Here is a 24275-nt window from a genome sequence, read left to right as displayed (position 1 = left end):
TTTTAGGGGTTATGAATAATTAAAGGTGGCACTGTATTTTCAAAAGCACTTGCTGAGTCCAACTGCCAAGTTGCAAGTAGGAATTTTTACTACCTATTGTCAGCAACATAGGAGAAAATACATTTATATCGCAATTTAATTACAGACATATTTAAATAGGATATAGATACAGGTTTAAAAAACCCTAGGACAAGAAATTGACCTATCCCAAAGAGGAGAAGGGGAAAGAGATTATTTAGGCGGTTACTTGTCAGTTTCATCAAATTGTAAGTGCTTTAATTACACATAATTACACCAAAATAGGAATATTTAAAGCTTTAATTACACATAATTAAAGGAAGGTGGTAGTTAGCTCAAAGGTGACACTGGACAAAGGTGTTAAACAATGGGGAAGTGACATTGAGGGATTGTTTTTACACATATTAGTGCATTTACAAACACAAGGACCCAGTATTGCACAGTCTGTAGGTTTTTTTTTTTTATACACAGTTAGTCTGACAGCCCATAGTAATCAATGTTCATCTAATGTAATCACAGCAAACGACTTGGAGCATGCTCTTTTTCTTTTTTACTTGCATTTTACATTAAAGGGCAACGTTAACGCGTCAAATGCAGTCAAACATCTGATTTGCATGCTTGTTCAGGGTCTATGACTTTGTATCGTATAGCTATCGCAATCATGCATGTTTTAGCACATGTGAATGCGCGTGAAAACATGAATGTGGTAAAATAGTGTACCTAGCCTTAATATGCGTGTTTATTAAAACCTCCCCAGCTGCATAATACAAAAATGAATGCGTCATCTGGAAAAGAAAATCAACATTCTGTTTTGTTTTTTTAAGAACATGAATGTAAAAATTAAATTCATGCAAATGAGCTCATTGATTGAAATAGGCTGTCAGTACTAATGACTGTGTGCTTTGCAGTAAAATGCAAAACAAAACGTAGTGTGAAGGAGCCCTTACAGTTATTAGTTGAGGCCTGCTTTGCGCAGTGTGAAGCAGGGGAGGGCAGCCCTGGTGCACAGGAAATGATGTATAGACTGTGTGGGCACTGTAGGATTGATGTGACGCAGGGGAGGGCCGCCCTGGTGCACAGGAAATGATGTATAGACTGAGTGAGCACTGTAGGATTGATGTGAAGCAGGGGAGGGCAGCCCTGGTGCACAGGAAATGATGTATAGACTGTGTGGGCACTGTAGGATTGACGTGACGCAGGGGAGGGCCGCCCTGGTGCACAGGAAATTATGTATAGACTGTATGGGCACTGTAGACAAGACAAATAACATTTATATTGCGCTTTTCTCCTTGCGGACTCAAAGCGCCAGAGCAGAGCAGCAGCCACTAGGGCGCGCTCTATTGGCAGTAGCAGTGTAAGGGAGACTTGCCAAAGGATTGATGTGACGCAGGGGAGGGCAGCCCTGGTGCACAGGAAATGTATAGACTGAATGGGCACTGTAGGATTGATGTGAAGTAAGGTCTCCCCCAGGTGCACAGGAATTGATGTATAGACGGAGTGGGCACTGTAGGGTTGACATGAAGCATCATTATCCTGTGCATGGATGCTTGATATGCTGGGAGTGTAGCACTTGTTTGGTACTCTCTGGCAGCTGTAGACATTCACATGCTGGATATCCTTTCCACAAAGGCTGATGGAAAGATTCCAACTTTATCACGACATTCTCCTTCCCACCACTCCTCTGACACTGCAAGACAAAGAAACAGATTTTCCTCTCTTATCAGACTATTTTAAGCAAGTGAATTAGCAGTGTACAATAGTCTTTTGTTGGTAACTGCTTCCTCATTCAGTAACTCAGAGGCTGAGGATAGCAGCCAGCAGTGTGGCAGAGCTAGGTGCTTACCGCAAACCGGAATTTCTAGCAAAGCTTTATTGTGCATGATGATCATGTAGGAAATATTTGTGTTGCATCTGTTATTGTTGTTGGTTTGTTATGTTTGCTTTAGCATTAATAAAATTCCCTGCTCTCTCATAAGTGCTTCCAGCCCTGGGATGCTATAGAAATGGAGGTCAGCCATACCGGATACCAGTTTGTCCTTCAGCATTTTGGGATATACATCAAAACCCCCCTATCCTGAACTTAGGCATCCAACTCCATTCTCAACTAACCAGCATGCTTGAGGGGGAAATGGGAGCTGAACTTTTGTTATTTGCAGAGCTGTGGGGAGCAGAATCAACTTAACTGAACCTCTGGACATAGTCTTCTACATTTCCTGCAACTCCCATTGGCTTTCCTGTGTGCATACATAGCACCCAGCGTGTCACCTGACCCACATTCAGGTCACATGCTTGCTTTGGGAGCTGTACAGGTAAGCCACTGGGAGCTGCAGGAAGTGTAGAAGACTGCACCCAAGAGGTTCAGGAAGTCTCTCAAGCAACCAGCAAGCATACATATCCAGCATCAGGCAATCCCTGCCTGTGCCGCCTACCAGGGGCTTTCCTGTATATGTTACAGCCAAAGCCAGAAGTCGGCTAAAGTGGGGACTGGCCATCTAGTTTTCAAAATGGCCAAATTAGTTGTAACATAATCAGCCAAAATCCAACATTGGACGGCCAATTTAAAGGGATCCAAGCAGCTCTTGGCTTCAAATAGCTGTAAGGGCTGCCATTGTTCAGAAGCTCACTCCCCTGCTATTTTACAACTGCTATTATCCAGGTTAGGTGTGAAATTCTTCAACTGTAACTGATGTTTTCTGTTTGAAGTACAATGGGGGTTTGTTTGTGGTCAATTAAGTCTAAAGAGGTGATTTCTTATCTGTCTTCCACCATCTCCTGCTCAGGGACTGCAAAGTGGCTAATTTAACCCTTAGATGTAAAAAAATGAGGTAAAATTAAAGTTTTTTTTTAATAACCTACATTTTTAGAATTCATTTTTAATTTGCTATAGAGCTGCCCTGAGTGTTAAAAATAATGCTCGGTTCACTTTTAAAACTGCTTTCCTGCCATTTCACTATTTACCTGGCTGTCATAATTTTCTTGGACATGACAGAATCTGGAGAGATGAGAAGGTTAGGTTAGGCAGAGGAGAGGGGAGATTAGTGTCAGGCACTATAAAGGTAAAGGTTAGTATTAAAGGACAACTGTAGTGAGACTATAGAAGCTGCCATATGTATTTACCTTTAAACAATACCAGTTGCCTGGCAGCCCTGCTGATCTTTTTGTCTGCAGTGATGTCTTAAGGTCTGTACACACGCTGGACTGCAGGAAACGACGGGTCCGTCGTCACCTCCTGCTGGGCGTGTTTTCAGCAGACAGTCCGGCGTGTGTACAGTCTGTCGGCAGACTGATACGGCTGTTTTTGAGCGATACGCCGGGCGGATTTTTTTTTTTGTTTTGTGTAATCCAGTGTAAAACCCAGCTAAATGCCAGTGTGAACTAGCCCATATGTTCCATACATTCTGTGCCAGTTAAGAGATCTAAAAATCCCAGGTACTGAAAACATGTTCAATATTTTGTCAGTGAATACTGTTACTCCAATCATTCACCTTTGTTCAGGACTTTAATAATATCTCCTTTTTTGAATGCTAGATCTTCTGGCTGTGATGCTTTGTAATCAAACAGGGCTCTGACACTCCCCAGCTTCTCATCTGCCTGAACAGAATCTTCAGCAACTGCATTAACCACCGGTTCTTCCATCTAAACATCAAACACATTCAGTTATTTCACTTCATCGTATGATTAAAGCATAAGCGCTATTTCAGAAGGCTTTTTCTATGCTTTCACCTCCATCTCCATCAGGCCCCGTTCAAAGTGGTGTTTAACGCGGCTTACCGCACCGCAATGCATCACCCATCTCCAAGTCAATGTGCGGCTGTAGCCTTGCAGTATAACTGGTTGCTGTATGGTAACAAACTGCATGCAGTGAACCGTGAAAGTGAAGCATACTTTTCATTGACTGTATGCTTCACTGTACCTGACCCATCATGAGCATAAAGTGCAGCACTGATGTCCCGATCCATTGTGTTCTTGCTATCACAGGAAAGCAACAGCCAGTGAACATGGCCTCAGGCATATAAAGTATGTACAAGATTTTTTTTTTTTTTTAAAGGATCTACAAAGGGGTGCTGAAAGGTTATAGGCTTATAGGTTAATAACCTTAGACATAAAGCTGTAATACTATGTAATGTAACACACATTGACAGTTTTCATGTTTTTGTAAACCTTCCACAATAAACCGATCACTGAAATATTGCTTTGCTGCAGCTTTCACTTTCAAATCATTGGGAAATTTCCACTTTCAAACTTTATTTTCCATCTTTTTGGAAATAGTGAGAGCGAGATCTGTGGATTGATTAATCTAATTCCTACCGTAGTCTAAAGGGGCCCATACACTCAGCCGATTTTCTGGCCGACCGATCGATCAAAATCGATCGATCGATTGCAAATTGGTTGGCCAATCGACCGATCGATGGCCGATTTCGATCGATTTCGATGGTTTTCCATCGAACTGGCAGGGTGGAAAATCTAGGTCGATCTGATGAGTTTGCTTGTCAGTTTGCATTGGCCTTAATGGAAATCTGATGGCAAAAAAATGCCATCAGATCGAATTTCAATAGATTTCAAACTGAAATCTATTGGAATTCTATCCTGGTAAAAAATGTTCTAAAAACGCATCAGATAATTCATCAGATGCATTTCTTATCTATCTGCTGCCAATCTGAAGAGTGTATGGGCACCTTAAGGCTAATTTATGGGAAAGCCAATTAACTTATCTGTAAGCTTTTCGGAGGAAATCTGAGTGCCTGAGAAACCCCACACAGACACAGGGAGAACATACAAACTCCTTGCAGTTAGTGCCCTGTGCAGTCCTTGTGGGTGACTGTAAGTACCGTATGGGTGAGTATGTATGTGGAAGGGCCCTTTTCCACTAGCAGTCGCTAGCGTTCATGCCTTAGGGCATATTTGCTGCGATTTTGCTATGCAGTGCATAGCATAGCAAAATCGCGGCCGCGAACGTCGGGAAATCACCGGTAATTTTTTAGCTTTGCGATTCAGCAATCGCTAGCGTTCAGCGTGAACGCTAGCGACTGCTAGTGGAAAAGGGCCCTAAGTGTATGTGTACACGCAGATTTAGATTGAAACCTCAGAAAATTAAGTCTAGCATGAACAGACCTAAGGGCCCTTTTCCACTTCATATATTTCGGGGCTGGTGCACACCAAGAGCGATTCTGAGCGTTTTCTAAAACGCTTGCGGGGGTAAAACCACTTGGATAATAAAAGTGAATTGGCTGGTGCACACCGAAACGGTTAGTTTTTTCCTCAAACGCAAACTTGGGTCCTGCAGCATTTTTGTGGGGTTTTTTTATGCGTTTCTGCCTAAATGTAAAGTATAGGAAAGTGGAAAACGCTCAGATCAGAGCGATTTTCCAAGCGTTTGTTACAGTAGCTGTTCAGTTACAGCCTTACTGTAACAAAATATAACATCTGCTACACAAAAACGCTCCAAAAAATGCCAGGCATGTTTAGATAATCTCTCTAAACATGCCTAGAATTGCTCTGCAAAACCTCTTCAAAAACCGCTAGCGTTTGCGGATCCGCCAGCAGTTTTGGGTGTGCACTGGCCCTTAATCTGCTTTTTGTAACACGTGAGATTAGAGAATCACAATGACACACTCGCTTTCTCCTAGAACGCCCATATTGCTGATCCTACTAATGCAACGTGTTGTGATTGGGAATTGTACTGTATGCTGCATTTTTGGTGCGATTGCACCCTTATCACCCCCCCCCCCATGCTGTATAATGGGGGTCGGCACCAGTGTTGCCAACTCATCCCTTTAATTACTGACACATCTAAGTTATACAGGTTCTGGGGCTATTTGCACATAATCAGTGCCTTAGCTGCATCTACCTAGCCACTAAACCTGTACAATTCATGTCAGTAATTAAAGGGATGAGTTGGCAACACTAGTCGGTACGCCATCTCTAAAAATCGCATAGAAAGCGCACAAGAAGAGCATCTGCCTTCTGTGCACTCTGCATTTTGCGGTCAGACTGAACCCTTATAAGATAACCGCTCAATGACATCCAGCCAGAGCAGCTCGCACACCTACAGGCCTTACATGTATATCGGTGCACTTCAGTTTCAGGCAGTTGTCGGTGCTCAGCTTCCAGGCTCTCTGCACATTGTCTGCACTCAGAGGCACATCAGTATCTCCATCTCTGAAACTGAACACATTGTAAGTTTTAGTGAAAATTGTAAATCTAAAAAAGAAAATGTGGTTCCTGTTTCCATCTTCAGACTCTCTATTAGTCTGCAGCCATTTACCATACAAATCTTCTGCTAGCATGATTGGCTTACTTATGCCCAGGATATACCATACTCTGCCCATGATTTTCGAACAGTGAAGTGCTTCTAATGCAGAAAACTTGGACACAATTCTTAAAAGACACAGAACATTTTTATTACGCTTTTCTCTTGGCGGACTCGAAGTGCTTGAGAGGCAACCACTAGGGCGCGCTCTATAGGCAGTAGCAGTGTAATGCTAGGTACACACGATGCAATTTTCTGATATTGTTCACACCGAAAAACACAAGCGTTTTGAGTTTTTGTGTGCTGTTTCTTTCCCCCTCCCTCGCTCCACTGCGCGCTGTGTTTTTGGTAAAAGCGCTTTTCTAAGCGCTTCTCCAGAGTGGTTTTGTCATTCACTCTCTGACGCAAGTCAGGAAGTGAACTCTTTGACCCTGAAAAGAATAAATACAATGTATTTATTCTAAGAAACGCAATTGCCACATAAAGCGGTTTTGTTAGCTTTTTAGCGCTCTTCCTATACCTTCCATTAGAGCAAAAGCACTCCAAAAATGGTACAGGCAACAATTTGTGGACCGCAAAGTGGATGCAACGTGCTGATATGAATCTTCTCATAGAGATTCATTGCACAAGCGTTCTGTGGGCAATTTTGAAAATCGCCTGTGCTGGAAAAAAGGGCAACAATGTCCTTAGTGTGAATGAGCCCTTACTGTCAGATGGATTCTTTCCAACATGTCCGATCTGATTTCCAGTTGATTTTTCGACCAAGTTTCCATAGAAGTGAACAGAAATTGGTCAGAAAACCGATGGGAAATCAGATCGTACATGCATGCTGGAAATCGAACTTACAGTAAATCTGTCAGAAAATTGCATTGTGTGTACCGAGCATTGGGGAATCTAGCCTAAGGATTCCTTACCGAATAGGTGCTGGTTCACTGAACAGAAAGGGCCGAGATTTAAACCATGATCTCTTGTGTCAGAGGCAGAGCCCTTAACCATTACATTATCCTGCCAAGAGGTGTGAAGAAGCAAAACGCTACCCTGTCATTTTCAAGGAGGCGGCTGCGGCAGGGAGGGTAATTCTGTAATTCCACAGTTGCATTCATGTACCAACACTGCAGGTAACATCAAATGTACAGCAAAATCAGGGCATGTCAACACAACAGGTCTCTTCAGGGAGGTCAAACTCAAATACAAAGTGGGACAAAATTAAACACTTTGACCAAGTTGTGGGCCAACCTCAATGTCCAGTAATGCCTAGTGGCTGTGTCCCTCCCCTATACAGTTCCCTAGTGGCTAGTGATTCCCCCCTTCCTCAGTTCCCTGGTGTGTAGTGGTATCCCCCCCCCCTCCCCCCAGCCCTTCGATCTGGCTTTCCTGGTGATCTTGGGCTTCAACTCCAATATAGCGTCCCAAACATTGGGCCAAATATAATGCACAGTGAGGGAACCACTTGGGGGCCAAATTTGGGCCAGAGTTTGACATGTCTGCTCTACAGGATCTTCTAAAAAAATTAGCATATTGTGATAAAGTTCATTATTTTCTGTAATGTACTGAAAAACTTTAGACTTTCATATATTTTAGATTCATTACACACAACTGAAATAGTTCAAAGCCTTTTATTGTTTTAATATTGATGATTTTAGCATACAGCTCATGAAAACCCCAAATTCCTATCTCAAAAAATTAGCATATCATGAAACTTTCACTAAATAAGCTATTAACCTAACCATCTAAATCAACTAATTAACTCTAAACACCTGCAAAAGATTCCTGAGGCCTTTAAAAACTCCCAGCCTGGTTCATTACTCAAAACCGCAATTATGGGTAAGACTGACGACCTGACTGCTGTCCAGAAGGCCATCATTGACACCCTCAAGCAAGAGGGTAAGACACAGAAATAAATTTCTGAATGAATAGGCTGTTCCCAGAGTGCTGTATCAAGGCACCTCAGTGGGAAGTCTGTGGGAAGGAAAAAGTGTGGCAGAAAACGCTGCACAACGAGAAGAGGTGACCGGACCCTGAGGAAGATTGTGGAGAAGGACCGATTCCAGACCTTGGGGGACCTGCGGAAGCAGTGGACTGAGTCTGGAGTAGAAACATCTAGAGCCACCGTGTACAGGAAATGGGCTATAGGTGCCGCATTCCCCAGGTCAAGCCACTTTTGAACCAGAAACAGCGTCAGAAGCGCCTGACCTGTACTTGACACTGGACTTAAGGCATTTTGGCATTTCCCTCTCCCCAGTCTTCCTCCAGACTCTGGCACCTTGATTTCTGAATGACATGCAAAAGTTGCTTTCATCCGAAAAAAGTACTTTGGACCACTGAGCAACAGTCCAGTGCTGCTTCTCTGTAGCCCAGGTCAGGCGCTTCTGCCGCTGTTTCTGGTTCAAAAGTGGCTTGACCTGGGGAATGCGGCACCTGTAGCCCATTTCCTGCACACGCCTGTACACAGTGGCTCTGGATGTTTCTACTCCAGACTCAGTCCACTGCTTCCGCAGGTCCCCCAAGGTCTGGAATCGGTCCTTCTCCACAATCTTCCTCAGGGTCCGGTCACCTCTTCTCGTTGTGCAGCGTTTTCTGCCACACCTTTTCCTTCCCACAGACTTCCCACTGAGGAGCCTTGATACAGCACTCTTGGAACAGCCTATTCATTCAGAAATTTCTTTCTGTGTCTTACCCTCTTGCTTGAGGGTGTCAATTGATGGCCTTCTGGACAGCAGTCAGGTCAGCAGTCTTACCCATGATTGCGGTTTTGAGTAATGAACCAGGGTGGGCGTTTTGAAAAGCCTCGGGAATCTTTTGCAGGTGTTTAGAGTTAATTAGTTGATTCAGAGGATTAGGTTAATAGCTCATTTAGAGAACCTTTTCATGATATGCTAGCCAGGAATTTTGGGTTTTCATGAGCTGTATGCCAAAATCATCAATATTAAAACAATAAAAGGCTTTGAACTACTTCAGTTGTGTGTAATGAATCTAAAATATATGAAAGTCTAATGTTTATCAGTACATTACAGAAAATAATGAACTTTATCACAATATGCTAATTTTTTTTAAAAGGACCTGTAGTTGCAACAACTAGAGATCAAGTTCAATTCCAGCTTCCAGTGGTATTTACCTATTGTTCCCCTGCAGGATCTAGTAACCATGGGCTGAACCAGAACTTTGCACAGGGCTAATTAGATCCAGAAAGCTCATGTTTACTTGTCAGCTAATTAATTATAATTTGTGTTCTGAAACCTATTTGCCCTGTGCAAACTTTTCAGCCAATCCCCACTGTAATTCCAGCTGTTGTAGAGCAAGAGATTGGGAGTAAAAAATTGTGACAGCTCAATAGAGCTGCCCATATAGATGTCACAAAATGCATCAGGCAAGAGTGTTCTGCTTCTTCAGGCTGCAGTGCAGCAGAGCAAAGGGTAGACTGTAGGACTATACAATACCATTATGCTTAAATTATGTGTATTTTAAATGACCACAAGACGGCATTGTACATTTTGTTAATATACATGTCATATGTTTTTCTGTTTCTTAACGGGAACCTAAAGTGTTTTGAAAAAAAAAAAAAGCAAGTTTAACTTACCTGGGGCTTATACCAGCTCCCTGCAGCTGTCCTGAGCCCACATGGTGCCAAACCGATCCTCCGGTCCCTTGCTTTGCTCAGTTTCATTTTCCTGCGACTGAGTCAGTTGATGGCCACTGCGCCTGCACGGCCTCGGCCACCCACATTTTCGTTCACGCTCCCGCCGCTGGGAGCATCCTGTGCAGGTGCAAAATATTTTCTCTTACTGCGTCTGTGCAGGACGCTTTCAGCGACGGGAGCGTGATCAGGGACGCTCGGCCAGGGCCGTGCAGGTGCATTGGCCAGCGACTGGCTCTGTCGCCGAACTAGAAACGTAGTCACTGCGGGGGGCCGGAGGATTGTTTAGCGACGGCGCGGGCACAGGGTGGCTGCAAGAGGCTGATAGAAGCCCCAGGTAAGTGAAACACTTTTTCTTTTTCCTTTGTGTAGAAACCCCTAGATCATTTTATGTCAAATAGGTCAAGACACTGGGCATTTCTTGCCTCACATACAGGCATTCCTATCGTCTGCAATAACCCCAGGCTTGTTTTGCACTGCAAACTGTGTTTTCCCCCGTAGGTTTGCATTGACGCACTGCGGCTGCCCCACTGTAAAGGGGCCCTCAGAGATTCAGCCTGTACCTTTCCCTTGCAGCCTTAACAGCAGGATGATGCAATTTTTTTTACACAATACCAGTTGGTCTGGACCTTACAGTCCTGCTGTTCATTCTGGAATAAGCAGTGTCTGAATCACACACCTGAAACAGACATGTGGCTACTGTAGTCAAATTTCAATCAGAGCACCTGATCTGCATACTTGTTCAGGGTCTATAGCTAAACGTATGAGGCTGAAAGAGCCTCTTTCTATTTCCAATATTCTGGCCGCGATCCGTTGCGTGTATGGCGTGATTGTGGTTTTTGCGATTTCCGATGGGAGAAAAAACAGTGGGGAAATTTTTATAATTTGCAGGTTGTGGGAAAATCACAAAGCGGTGTGATTCGCATGCAATTTTCCTGGGCTGTTATACTTTATATCGAAGTTCAAAGCCACGAACATTGCAGCTGCAAAACTACATTTGTAATTGAAAAAAAGTAATGTCGCACTAATGGAATTGTTCGCCGTTGATTAAGTTTTTATGTAAATAGTGTCTTGCGATCCGCAAGCGATCAGAATCAGATTGTAAAATTCTACTAGTGGAAATGAGGCCAAAATCAGCAGGGCAGCCAGGCAATTTGCATTGTATACAAGCCAACTAATATGCCAGCATCCATATCCCTCTCTGTTCCCTGACATGCATTAGCCTGCATAGACCTTACCTCAGTATGATGGAGCAGGGAGTCCGCTTCAGTTTACTGCTGACAAGAATCAGCAGATCTCCATAGGAAAGCTGGCTAGAGACCTGAATGGCTACTGTGTACTTGTAATAAACCTTTACGAGGTAGGATGGCGAGCTTGTAACCGCCGTTTCCTGCGGACAGAGACAAATATTAGAGAATATACACAGGCTTGTGACATATTTTATTTTTACTTTTTAACAATATCTACATATCCGTTTCCAAATCTGATGTTTTCTGCAGCGGCTGAATGAACCATGTAAAGCGATATTTCAGTGTTTGCATCACCCACTCATCTCCATCAGCAAAATGTTCCCACTAGCGTTCTATCTCCTGCCCCCATGTGCTGCAGAACCAGAGTGACTCACCATTGCCACTGGCTCTGCATTCAAAGTCCTACTTCAGGCTCATGGTTCTTTTTTTTATGTATACTGTATATGGAGTATATTTCCTATGTACAATTTTCTGTTACACAAACTATTTTTGCATTAATTATTTCTTTATTAGCCGGCTAGCATGGTTTGCTCTGGTATGTCAGATGCAGCTTAGCTGAAAGGAACAACAGTCTGTTCTTTCCAAAGTCCTCCCCCTATCTAGCCAACAGTGGCGTAACTAAGGAGCTTGGGGCCCCCGTGTGAGTCTTACATGGGGCCCCAAGTACTCTATTGATATGGACTCTCAAAACATACCGAGGACAGCTGCCGTGTCAGAGGAGTGAGTGAAATCAGAGTAAGAAAACAGTTTAAAGGACACCTGAGGAGAAAATAAACTAGTGGAATAAATGATTGTACCTATTTTCCTTCTCCTAAAAATGACTTTCCACAGTTTTATTTTATGTTTAAATCTACTTTTTAAGTTTTTACTGTTTTGTTTTTGCTCAATGACACATTAATTGAATTATGCCATGAACTACTGCCCCTTTTTATCTCTTTCCTGCTCTCAGAAGCCATTTTCTGCTAGGAAAGTGTTTTATAGTTGGAATTACTTATTAGTGAGGGTCACACTGTAGTTACTTCCTGTCTGAGTCAGGACCTTACATACCTGATATTTAACTCTTTCAGGCAGAGGAAGAAAAAAAGGAACACGTCATAGTTATTTGTGTGCTAGGCACTGTACATACCCATGTCTATCTCATCATGTCACATGTTACCTCGGAAATCCTTTAAGGATTACTACTATTCAATATACTGTACATATAGAGGTGTTCATTACCAGCATAGCACCAATAGCTAATAAGATGGAAGAAGGGGGGCCCTGGTGTGGTTGCAACCCCTATTGCTACGCCACTGCCAGCCATCACCCACATTATTATTATTATTTATTATTATTTATTGTATTTATAAAGCACCAACATGTTACGCAGCGCCGCACAATAGATAAATGGGTTAACATACAAGGTAGAACATACAGAAACTCACAACAAAACAAGATCATGCAAATGATTTGATAACAATACAGTGTCATAGGTCAAAATAGAGACCGTTCTAGTCCACAATAGGGGTGATTGTCAGTAAGATTGCATAATCAAGCTGGAAACACTAGGGAGGAGGGCCCTGCCAGAGGCTTACAATCTAAACGGTGGGGGTGGAGACAATAGGTGCATCTTTTGAGAGGGTGTCTAACAGAACATATTATGGTGCTGGTGTAGGGGGGTATGCGAGCATGAAGAGGTGAGTCTTGAGAGCTTGTTTAAAGGTATTAAAGGTGGGGGCGAGTCTGACGGCTGGTGGGAGCGAGTTCCAGAGAGTAGGGGCAGCCCTGGTGAAGTCCTGCAATCGTGCATGTGACTAAATTATGCGCGGTGCGACTAGGCGCAGGTCATTGGAGGATCGGAGGGGGTGGGCTGGTATGTGCCTGTGGACCAGATCAGAGATGTAGGTCGGGCAGGTCTTGTGCACTGATTTGTAGGCCAAGCACAGGATTTTGAATGATTGGTTTTGCCAAAAGGGAATTTCACTAGATAAGCTGCATAAAAAAAAAATGAAAATAGTGTGAGTAATATTAATCAGCTTTTCGAATTCTGAAAAATCTAGGAAGGTTAGCGTAATTTAAAGCCTGCTCCCAAGATTTAAACATTAAAAGTCTTTAGGACAGCCAAGCTCTCCATCCCATCCCTACATGCATTATAGGTAGCCATACGTATTTAATTTAAATAATATATTTAGGCCTCTTTCACAGTGGGACGTTGCGTTGTTTGCGACGTTAAACTCGCACAACGTGCCCGTAACGCAGCGCATGTAGGTTATGAAGTTAGACGTTATTTTGCACTGCGTTATGTGTCTCTTGGTGTGCCGTTTTTGTCGCATACTGATGGAACGAAAACGGCGCATGCGTTACATTTAAAAAAAAAAAAAAACATTACTGAGCGTGTGCAACACACAACGCAGCTAATTTATTGCTAAACGCACAGCATGCAGCACTTTCTAAATATTGATACACGTTACACACAACGCAACTTGTGCACTGTGAATGTCGCACAGACTTTGTATTGCTGTGCGTTAGTCTGCGTTATAAATTTTTATAACGTGCGACTTTAACGTCCCACTGTGAAAGAGGCCTAAACCTCCTTGCCAGTTATCCCGAGCTGAGCTCGGGGTAACTCGCGCAGGAGGATTGCTCTGGCCCTGCTGGGCCGATTTTCATAATTTTTTTTCCCTACATGCAGCTAGCACTACGCGATCGCCGCCGCTACCCGCCGCGCTGCCCCACCCCCCACCCCCCTAGACCCCTGCGCAGCCTGGCCAATCAGTGCCAGGCAGCGCTGAAGGGTGGATCGGGATTCCCTCTAACGTCCTGACGTCCATGACGTCATCCCGCCCCGTCGCCATGGTGACGGGGGAAGCCCTGCAGGAAATCCCGTTCTCAACGGGATTTCCTGCTTGCGCAGATCGCCGGCGGCAATCAAAGAAGATAGGGGGATGCCGCTTGTCAGCAAATATCATGTAGCTAGCGCTAGGCTAGCTACATGATTTAAAATAAAAATAAAATAAAAAAAGTGCTGCGCTGCCCCCTTGCTGCAACAATTGGAACGGCAAGGGGGTTAATTACTTGGTTAGAATGATTGAGCATTAACCCTTTCCGATCATGTATCGCGCTATGGCCCATATGCAATTAACTTTTTCTCCTGAGCATTCTCCTAAGACAGTGATCTGCAAACTTAGCTCTCCAGCTGTTAAGGAACTACAAGTCCCACAATGCAATTGCCTTTACGAATCATGACTGTGGCCGACTGACTGACTCCAGCAATGCATTGAGGGACTTGTAGTTCCTTAACAGCTGGAGAGCCAAGTTTGCAGATCACTGTCCTTGGAGATAATTTTTCATCTTTAATTCATAATAATTTTTTTAGCACTTAGGAATTTAAAAAGTACCAAAACATACGTGAAAACGTACTATCAAAATTATGTTGAGTATTTGTTTGCTGGTGGCTTAAAAGGCATTTTATTGACAAGTTTGAAAATTTCAGGTGAAAAAAGTGAATTGCATATGGGCCTATGTCCGACATTGGCTGCCACTAGTTAAATCTGGTGCAGCATCAGCCTCTAGTAGAGTTGTCGTTGAACGGTTCGCTGGTGAACCCCTCACCCTGTACTACTTCCGGGTCGCTATGACCCGTAGTAGTACGGCTGTGCTGGGCCGGCGGTGCGCGTCCTTGATCGCGCGCCTGTTGCCGGGCACTTTCTGCGCAGGTGCGTGACGTCACGCTTATGCACAGAGAGTGCCCGGCAACAGGCACGCGATCAAAGACTCGCACCGCCGGCCCAGCGCAGCCGTACTACTACGGGTCATAGCGACCCGGAAGTAGCAGTGGCCCATAGAGATTCGCTGGCAAACTGTTTGCCAGCATCTCTACTCTTGAGATGTGTTTTTTCTTTTAAGTCACCGGCCCCATCCTCCGTCCATGGGCAGTACAATCTAAACATTACGTGGACGCACTTGGCTACCTGCGCCGATGCAGGATCTAGTTCAGCACAGCGTCAAGCTATGTAGATCAAGGTATGCGACACTTTGATCACCTTCAGTACCACGCTGTGCCAAGTAATAACGTAATTAATATTGTTTTTATGGCTTGAATAAATTACCCTAATCGCAGTGCTGGCTCCATCTCATCTCTCCCTCTCATACAAGTTCGTTTACTGCCATACAGCCTGTGCACGCTTTTCAAGGGGATTATACTGCTACAGTTTCATGCTTAGTGGAGTCGAGTCCAGTCCCCTGCTGTAATTTTGAGAGTGCTGGAGTTTCATCTCTCTTACTTTGTATTAATAACGTAATTAAGCTGGAGTGCGAGATTGCTCTGCTGCTTCCATCTACCGCCAGGATGGCTAGAGATGATTGGAAATTTCCACTGTTATACAAGCTGTACACTGACTACTTTACATTGTATCAAAGTGTCATATCTCCAGTGTTGTCCTATGAAAAGATGTGATAAAATATTTTTATAAAAATGTGGGAGGTCTAATCACTTTTGTGAGATACTGTATATCTACTGCTCCCTACTGTGTCAGACACGTTATTGTGGACCTATAAGTGCCCAGTAAACATGGAGGTCTCCTCTAAAGGCTCATACACGTGCTTGATTAAAGTTTGCTGGGGCAGCAGATAACCGATAATCCAAGTGTGTGTACAGAGGACCCCAAACCTTACTGTGGCAGGGAAAGAACACTGCCGCAGTCTATTCAGTGCAGCCGAGGTAGAAGTTGGTTGATGTAAGGAAATGTACCATGTACATTCCAGTTATCATACATTAGTCCCTGTACAATGATGTTCATGATTTTTTGTGGATGAGATTGTTTTGTTCCTAAACATTGTGGTTTCAAAACTAAATGAAGCTGCTAAATAACATACAGCTGGGGCTTGTTGTGACTTCTTCCTTCCGCTGGCTGTGTCTTCTTTATCTGGAATGAAAGAGACGCTTGTCAGCCAGATTAGCACAAGTTGCACAATACCAGAGGACATTATTCCTGGGCTTTCGCAACACCTATCTGCCGCTTCCAGGGAAGGATGTTTTCCTGTTCCTGATGGCAGGCTGGAGCCTCTAATCCCCTCTGCAGTCAGAGCTGTTATATGAGAAGGCAGCGCTGAACAACAAGCACATTTTTATTGTAATTACCTTTTTAAAAAAACGATATCCTTATTTATAAGTTATCAACTGCAGAAGTTATCTGGAGATAACTAGAGAATCAGATTAGTTGATTTAAAGCTTGCACACACGTGCAATTTAATGCACTACCAACCGCCCAGACCTGTTGTCTGCACGACCAGTACGTACACACGAGCTGATTAACTAACCAACCAACTCATTTATATACACCCCACGCCCCATATCCGCATTCAAAAAACAAGTTATTCAAAAGACTTGTACACAAGTGGCCAACCTGCACGTTGGTTAGTTGGTCCCTTGGTTGAATTGGGCAAATCGCCGCTTATCAGTTGCTCATGTAGTAGTTTGCCACGCATACACATGCTCAAATGATAGTTGGGTGGCAACGTTGCACCTGTGTATGAGCGTTTACAGCTGGTAAGATATGTCTTTAAAGTGGAACTGAAGAGAGAGGTATATGGAGGCTGCCATGTTTATTTCCTTTTAAGCAATACCAGTTGCCTGGCAGCCCTGCTGATCCTCTGCCTCTAATACTATTAGCCATAGCCCCTGAACAAGCATGCAGCAGATCAGGTGTTTCAGACTTTAAAGTCAGATCTAACAAGACTAGCTGCATGCTTGTTTCTGGTGTTATTCAGATACTACTGCAGAGAAATAGACCAGCAGGGCTGCCAGGCAACTGGTATTGATTAAAAGGAAATATGGCAGCCTCCGTATACCTCTTACTTCAGTTCCTCTTTAATGTCAACTAAAGCTGGCCATACACTTATAGGTTTCCAGACAATGTTCCAAAATGATCGACTCCTTTGATTTTTGCATTGTCCTTTCAGAAATGAATTGTTTCTGAAGGAATCAATACCTATCATGCTCAGCGCCTCAATTTTTAAAAGATTCCAGCTGGGAATCTAATAAAAGTCAATTGAACCGCAGCGTTGTACTGTTCGTAGCTGTGCAACACTGTGGCCTATCGATCGTCTGCAGCTACTGCCTCGACAGATTTAAAAAAAAAAAAAAAAAAAAAAAAAAAAAAAATTTCAGCATCTATTGAAAAATCAATTGGAGCACAGCACTGCACTGCTTGATGCATATGATATATAGCTACCTATCAGCAACAACCGTGACCAAATAAACATATGGCTACATTAGAGGTAAGCAGATAAAAGGGCTCAGCACATTCAAACACTGGGAAAGCTGATTCAGGTACATCAGCAGACTCCAAGTAGCTTTACCTTGATGGTTCCCAGGTAGACCAGGTGCAACAACTGTTGGTGCCGCTGGAATATCCATACCAGTCACGCTGCCATTGGCTGGAGCTTTAGCTTGGGTTGGTTCTGCTGCCTGGAAAACATGGTAATCGTTGTTAAAAATTTTTTATTACCTTGCCCCTTACAGGACTAGAATACCAGGCGCAGTCTGAATCATTTCTGTACAACAAGTTGGTAGTTTCAATGGGAATTTTAACCACTTGAGCACCGCAGTGGTAAACCCCCCTAAAGACCAGGCCTTTTTTCTGCTAATTGGCCACTGCAGCTTTAAGGCCAAGCTGCAGGGCCGCACAACACAGTACACAAGTGATTCCCCCCCCCCCCCCCCCTTTTCTTCCCACCAACAGAGCTCTCTCTTGGTGGGGTCTGATCGCCCTCCCCCCCCTCCCCCCCTGTGTTTATTTATTTATTTTTTTTACAAATATTTATGTTGTTTTTTTATTATTATTTTTTTACTATTTATGTTATTTATTTATTTAAAACCCCCTCCCTCCCCCAGCCGGCCAATACTGGCGAACGACTGTCATAGGCCTCTGCCTATGAGAGCCGATTGCTCTCTTGTCCCCCAGGGGGACAGCCGTGTCACACGGCTGTCCAGGGCAGGATTTGTACTTTCCAGTGCCCTAGGCCTGCTGTCACCAAGCCCCCCCCCAAAAAAAAAATTGTCCAACACTCTGACTAGCGATCATTGGTTTGAATGAGCTTATCTCAGTTGTGCTGCTCTGCCCCCCGTTCAACAAATAATTCCTGTAATTTGCGCTCCTGCCCGAATGTGCACAGCAGCCGATAGTGTTCTGGGCATGCATACTTGAGAAATTACGGTGATGTATGATCGGTACTTTTCAAGAATGCATAACACTGTACCGGCCTCGGTTGCTGTGCACATCTGGGCAGGAGCGAGAAATTACAGGGAGCGCAAGTGGCCAGAGCATGGGCTGCTTCCTTGTCCTCTGTGCGACTGGCTGCAGTCGGAGCCACAAACAGGTGGCAGGGCAGCTCAATAGAGAGTAGCCCATCCAAAACAGAGAACAGGTAAGTAGCAAACATCCTGTCAAGACCCACTTTGGATGTTCTGTTGTAATTAGAGTGGACCTGAACTCAGAACTTCCTCTCTGCTCTAAAAGATACGCAACAACATAACCTTTCAATAAAAACATTTTTTGTTACAGCTGATACAAATCCTGCAATAAATCTGCAGTGTGTCTACTTTTATGGAAGCAGACATATTTTTAACATCCTGTGCTTTCAAATGAGCTTAGCTGTTGTGGCAGTCAGGTGATACAGTGTAGAGATCAAATTACAACTTGTGACACAGAGGAGGGGGAATTAGACAGGCTCTCTAAATACATACAGGGTACATATCTCTGTTTTCCTTCTGTCCTGTGCAAGAGTTCAGCTCCACTTTAACCTTTTCGGGACCGGCCGCATACCCCCCTTAAGGACCAGGCATTTTGCGCGGGAGGGGGGTTCGCACGTTTGGCGGGGGTCAGGCGGCCGGATCCCGTGTGTGGCTGGCTAGATTGGTGTCCCCCCATGGTGGCCTGTGCCTCCCCCTTCTGCCAGCAGCCTTCACTCACCTTCCAGGCTCCAGCGATGAGCCGCACGGGACCCTCTTCCCCGGCCGGCATCTCCGTTCTGTCTGACGATCAGTTCCGGGTAGCGGCTTGACCCGGCGCTGACGTCAGATGGAGCGGAGATGCCGGCCGGAGCGGAGGGGGGTGCCGATCGTCGCGGGAATGGCAGGGAGGTAAGTGGATCCTCTTCTTTTCCCCCTGCGGCCGCAGCTGTCAAACTGATCACTACGATCGGATGGCGATGGCTGCTGATCACTCGGGGAAGATGTCGGCTGTCATATGACAGCTTAATCTCCCCCTCCGGGTGCGCACGATCGCGTCGGGAGCGGAAATTGCTCTAGATTCTACGCCGCATCAGGCTAGAACAGCCACAAGTGCGGCGTAGAATCTAATGCACGTGGTCCCGAAAAGGTTAAAGCATCTGAATGACATTTATTTATATTTGCTGAAAAATCTATGCATCTCTTTTGAATGCTGAATGTACATATGGTGGTGTGCTCTAACATATTGGCAGTATACGGGAACAAAGTCTGCAGAAGGCTTATTTAAATTGCCTTTAAAACTTTTTTTAGGGTAAATGAGGCATGGAGCATCATGTTTTTTTAATGATGTGGGGACTTAAAATCCCTCTCTCTCTCAGATGGGAAATCCGAATTTGCTCGGATAGTGCTATTCAGATTTTAAAAAATATCCGAATTGCTATTCAAAGTTCGGATAGTGGAAAAAGTTCACATTATCTGGGTAGTTCGGATACCCAAATATTGGATGAGCACCACTGCTCAGGTGTATTTAAAATGACAGTTTAGCAATGAAAGTGAAGAAAACAGCATTTTTTTATCCTGCAGTCTCATAGATGGTAGGAGCTGGAGGACAGAAAATGAGTCAGGAAAGAGTTAACTAAGGAAGAGAAGCGACCACTGCTACAAGGAAAAAAAGAAAGAAAGACCGTCATAAATTAGGATTAGATAAATTAACAACTGCTGGGGTCAGTGTCAAAGCTGTAAAAAAGGTGAAGAAACTGCAAAGCTCTCTGATGTTTGGGAATGCCTGCATTAAAACTCAGCGGAGCTTAGTTATATCTGATTTGTAATGTAAATCTCTGGTATTTCTCGCATCGATCTGTAAGTCTATCATACAAAGAAAGGAATGGATTATCAGGTGACCGTTATGATTGATCCTGATTGTTTTAACACATCAGGAAGTGAGAGAGAGATGCAGGCAGGGCCGGATTTCTGGAAAGGCCAGAAAGGCCACGGCCTAGGGCGATAAAATTAGATAAGATAAGAAGGGCATGACTTGGAGAGAGAAGAGGTCATATGTCAAAAGAAACGCCAATCGCGACGATCTTCGTACTGCCGCCACTGAACGAGACGTCACAGGACGACGCAACTTCCTGGCCGCCACAACGCTGCCTACCGCCCATGTGAACCGGCCCTTAACAACTGCTGGGGTCAGTGTCAAAGCTGTAAAAGAGGTGAAGAAACTGCAAAGCTCTCTGATGTTTGGGAATGCCTGCATTAAAACTTAGCGGAACTTAGTTCTATCTGCTTTGTAATGTAAATCTCTGGTATTTCTCACATCGATCTGTAAGTCTATCATACAAAGAAAGGAATGGATTATCAGGTGACCGTTATGATTGATCCTGATGCAGGGATTGGGGAACTCTGGAATTCAGCTATTAGTGCAGAGCAGGGCGCTGGATGGCTGAGCTGCGGGACCAGAAGAGATGATTTACTTTGACATATGACCTCTTCTCTCTCCAAGTCCTGCCGCCCTTCTTATCTTACCTAATTTTATCGCCCTAGGCCGTGGCCTTCTGGCCTTTTCAGAAATCCGGCCCTGCGGCTGTCCCCAGTACAGCACTGCTGTTGATCACATCACTGTACTTAGTGAAAAGACGGCGGTTTCGCCGTCTAACAGTCTCCCGAGTGGCGCTGGCCGCTCGGAGACTGAAGGTGGAGCGGGCTCCGCCCCTGAGCAGGAGATGCGCGCGCAGCCTGAGCACGATCTCCTGCAAAATGCAGCCCCAGGACTGCCTAACGCCTGCCGCGGCCACGCCCATCGGCATGAAGCGGTCCCCCAGTGATTAAATGAGGGGAATATAATAAAGTACAAAAATCAACACCACCTCCGGCAATCGGAACTTTTTTTGAAATGTGAAGAAAAAAATGTCCGCCTCCAAAATCTGCTTTTTTGTTTCCTTAACCACCTTAGCGGTATGGACGAGCTCAGCTCGTCCATCACCGCCGGTGGCTGCCGCTCAGGCCCTGCTGGGCCGATTTGCTCGCTGTAAAAAGCAGCACACGCAGCCGGCACTTTGCCAGCCGCGTGTGCTGCCTGATCGCCGCCGCAGCGCGGCGATCCGCCGCGTGTAGCGGCGAAAGAGGGTCCCCCCAGCCGCCCGAGCCCTGCGCAGCCGGAACAAACAGTTCCGGCCAGCGCTGAGGGCTGGATCGGAGGCGGCTGACGTCAGGACGTCGGCTGACGTCCATGACGTCACTCCGCTCGTCGCCATGGCGACGAGCAAAACGAAACAAGGAAGGCCGCTCATTGCGGCCTTCCTTGTTACTGCGGATCGCCGGAGGCGATCAGAAATATGGGTTAGGAGCGCCCTCTAGTGGGCTTTCATGCAGCCAACTTTCAGTTGGCTGCATGAAATCGTTTTTTTTTTATTAAAAAAAAACCCTCCCGCAGCTGCCCTGGCGATCTTAATAGAACGCCAGGGTGGTTAACCCCTTCATCGGGACCACAGGCTTTACCACCCCCTCCCCACCCCCTTTAAGGGCTCGCTGCAGGGCTGTACAGCTCGGCACACAAAACATTTCCCCCTCTTTTCTGCCCACCAAAAGAGCTTTCTGTTCGTGGGCTCTGATCCCTGCTGTTTATTTATTTATTTTTTAAATTAAATTTGCTATTTTTTTAATTTTATTTTACTATAGACCCTCCCTCCTTCACCCCGCCAGCCAATCCCTGCAATCAGCTCTCATAGACATCAGCCTATGAGAGCTGATCGCTCTTGTGCCTCCAGAGGGGACAGCCAAGTGACACGGCTGTCCCCAGTACTGTAGATCGCAGCACTGTACAATGTAAATAGATGGCGTTTAACAGTCTCCTAGAGGCGATCGCCGGAGCTCTGTCATTCAAGCAAGGATGCGCGTGCGCGATCCCCTGCAATCTCTACCCCCGGGACTTCACGCCAATTGGCGTTGAGCAGTCCTGAGCCTGCCACCGCATTCACGCCAATTGGGATGGAGCAGTCGGCTAGAGGTTAAGACTAGGTTTACAGTGGCCATTGTGGATCGGAAAAGCGGTGCCCCATGTTATATGTATGTTGCTGCATACAGTGAATCATACAGCCAATGGAAAGTATGCTTCACTATCAGCACGCGTTTTGTGGTAACACACTGCCTGCAGTGCGTTATGAAGTTGCACACTGTTATACGGCAATGCACCCGCCGCACTGTGAACATCGCATAGGTGGTGCATTGCAGTGAGGCAAGCCACGTTACAGAGCGCCTGTTATACCACATCACAACACACCATGATGATAGACATAGGAAGATACAATACAGTTACCTGAATCTGGGATTGAAATTTCAGCTCAACTGGCTCCAGGTAATTGCAGGGGACAATGCCTTTCTAAATGGAGGAAAAGAAAGCAGACAAGAATATAAGTGCCTCAGCTCGAGGATGTGCACATCTGACCATCTATAGTCTGCAGTACCCTGCATTAATCATATATCTTTACAAAAAAAATCGCCTGTAGCTGCTGTATGAACAATAATCACCTGCCAATAAGGCTGTTAATGATTCCCTTTACCCTCTTCTTCCTTCCTCCAATTTACATCTGTAATAATACTCTGTACAGCACTGCAGAAGATGTTGGTGCTATATAAATCATAGGCAAACGTGTGTGTGTGTGTGTGGGGGGGGGGAATTACAGCTACCCAGAATCCCCCCCTCAGACCAGGGCTGGTGCCGTGTCTGGGGACAGGCAAGTTGAGACACCAGAATATCTGCAGGCATCCTGCAGCTCACAGCACCATACTGCTGCCTGCACTATGTACGGCCCCGCCCTCTTTCTTTCTCTGCTACAGTTGACTTTGGATGGAGCAGCAGCATGTGTACAAAGCATGGAGCAGCTCTGGGGAAATTAACAGAGCACAGAGTCAGGTATGAGCACAGCTCTGTGCCCTGCTGTGTGAATGTTTCAATTTCCCCTTCATTAGCAATGTTGGCTGTCCTCATTATTATCTGTATCCAAACTGCTCCTGATCGATCCCATTATCGATCGAGAGCAGATCGGACATTTAGGAAATAATTGCCAGATCCTGTCAGTGGGCCGGGAAATTGCATTATGTGTACCCAGCTAGATGTCCTACCATATTATTATACTGTATTGTGCGTGGCTGAGGGAGACCTTTCAGGAATCCCCCCTTTGATGTTTAAAAGGTGAAAGTTTACCAATAACTCAGTGGTCTGCTTGGATGAGTATTGATGGACATGAACATGAAGACCTCACTGGAAGATAGTTGGAAATATTTACCTTTCCATTGAATAGCACAGTTGCCCAGTTATCATCTCCTTTCCTGAGCACAAAAACAATATTTCCTGGCATGACTTCTATCTCTTCCACTGTTTCTGGATGAAATTCAAACAGTACACGATGTGGCTCCCCTTGTAGGGTCCTGAGATATAGAAAGAAAACACATCATCCAAGGACCATCACCATTCAAACACCAAAAACAGGAACACATCAAAACAGGATAGCCATAGAAATGCTATTGTAGATCTTCAGTGCTGTGGGGTGTCCTCATCTTTCTTAATAGGACCCTACATCTATTAACTTGCCTAAGGCCCCATTACATATTAATCCATCTCTGATCCAATCTCCATGACAAACCCTTTTCTAACATGTAGGCCTAGTGCACACCAGAGCGGTTCGGCAGCGTTTTTCGATCTGCTTGCGGATGTGGAAACGCTTGGGTAATGTATCTCAATGGGCTGGTGCACACCAGAGCGGGAGGCGTTTTGCAGAAACGCATACTCCCGGGCTGCTGCAGATTTTGGATTGCGGAGGCGTTTCTGCCTCCAATGTAAGGTATAGGAAAACCGCAAACCGCTCTGAAAAACGGCAGTTCAGAGCGGTTTTGCCGGCGTTTTTGTTACAGAAG

General features: G+C 45.0%; 1 protein-coding gene across 1 annotated transcript in view; it reads right to left on the bottom strand.

The window, feature by feature from the left end:
* Nucleotides 1–226: 226 nt before the first annotated feature.
* Nucleotides 227–24275, bottom strand: part of NCF2 (neutrophil cytosolic factor 2) — a 44001-nt gene continuing 19952 nt past the window's right edge. Inside the window, exons 8-15 of the mRNA XM_068242557.1 lie at nt 23648–23789; nt 22678–22740; nt 17492–17600; nt 16007–16056; nt 11141–11292; nt 6078–6183; nt 3504–3654; nt 227–1705 (exon numbers count right to left, since the gene is read on the bottom strand). Of these exons, the coding sequence (XP_068098658.1) occupies nt 1620–1705; nt 3504–3654; nt 6078–6183; nt 11141–11292; nt 16007–16056; nt 17492–17600; nt 22678–22740; nt 23648–23789 (859 nt within the window). The 3' untranslated portion in view covers nt 227–1619. The remainder of the gene's footprint in view (nt 1706–3503; nt 3655–6077; nt 6184–11140; nt 11293–16006; nt 16057–17491; nt 17601–22677; nt 22741–23647; nt 23790–24275) is intronic.

This window comes from Hyperolius riggenbachi, chromosome 6 (genome assembly GCF_040937935.1).
Source record: "Hyperolius riggenbachi isolate aHypRig1 chromosome 6, aHypRig1.pri, whole genome shotgun sequence".
NCBI lineage: Eukaryota > Metazoa > Chordata > Amphibia > Anura > Hyperoliidae > Hyperolius > Hyperolius riggenbachi.
This window is presented reverse-complemented; position numbering and strand designations above follow the sequence as displayed.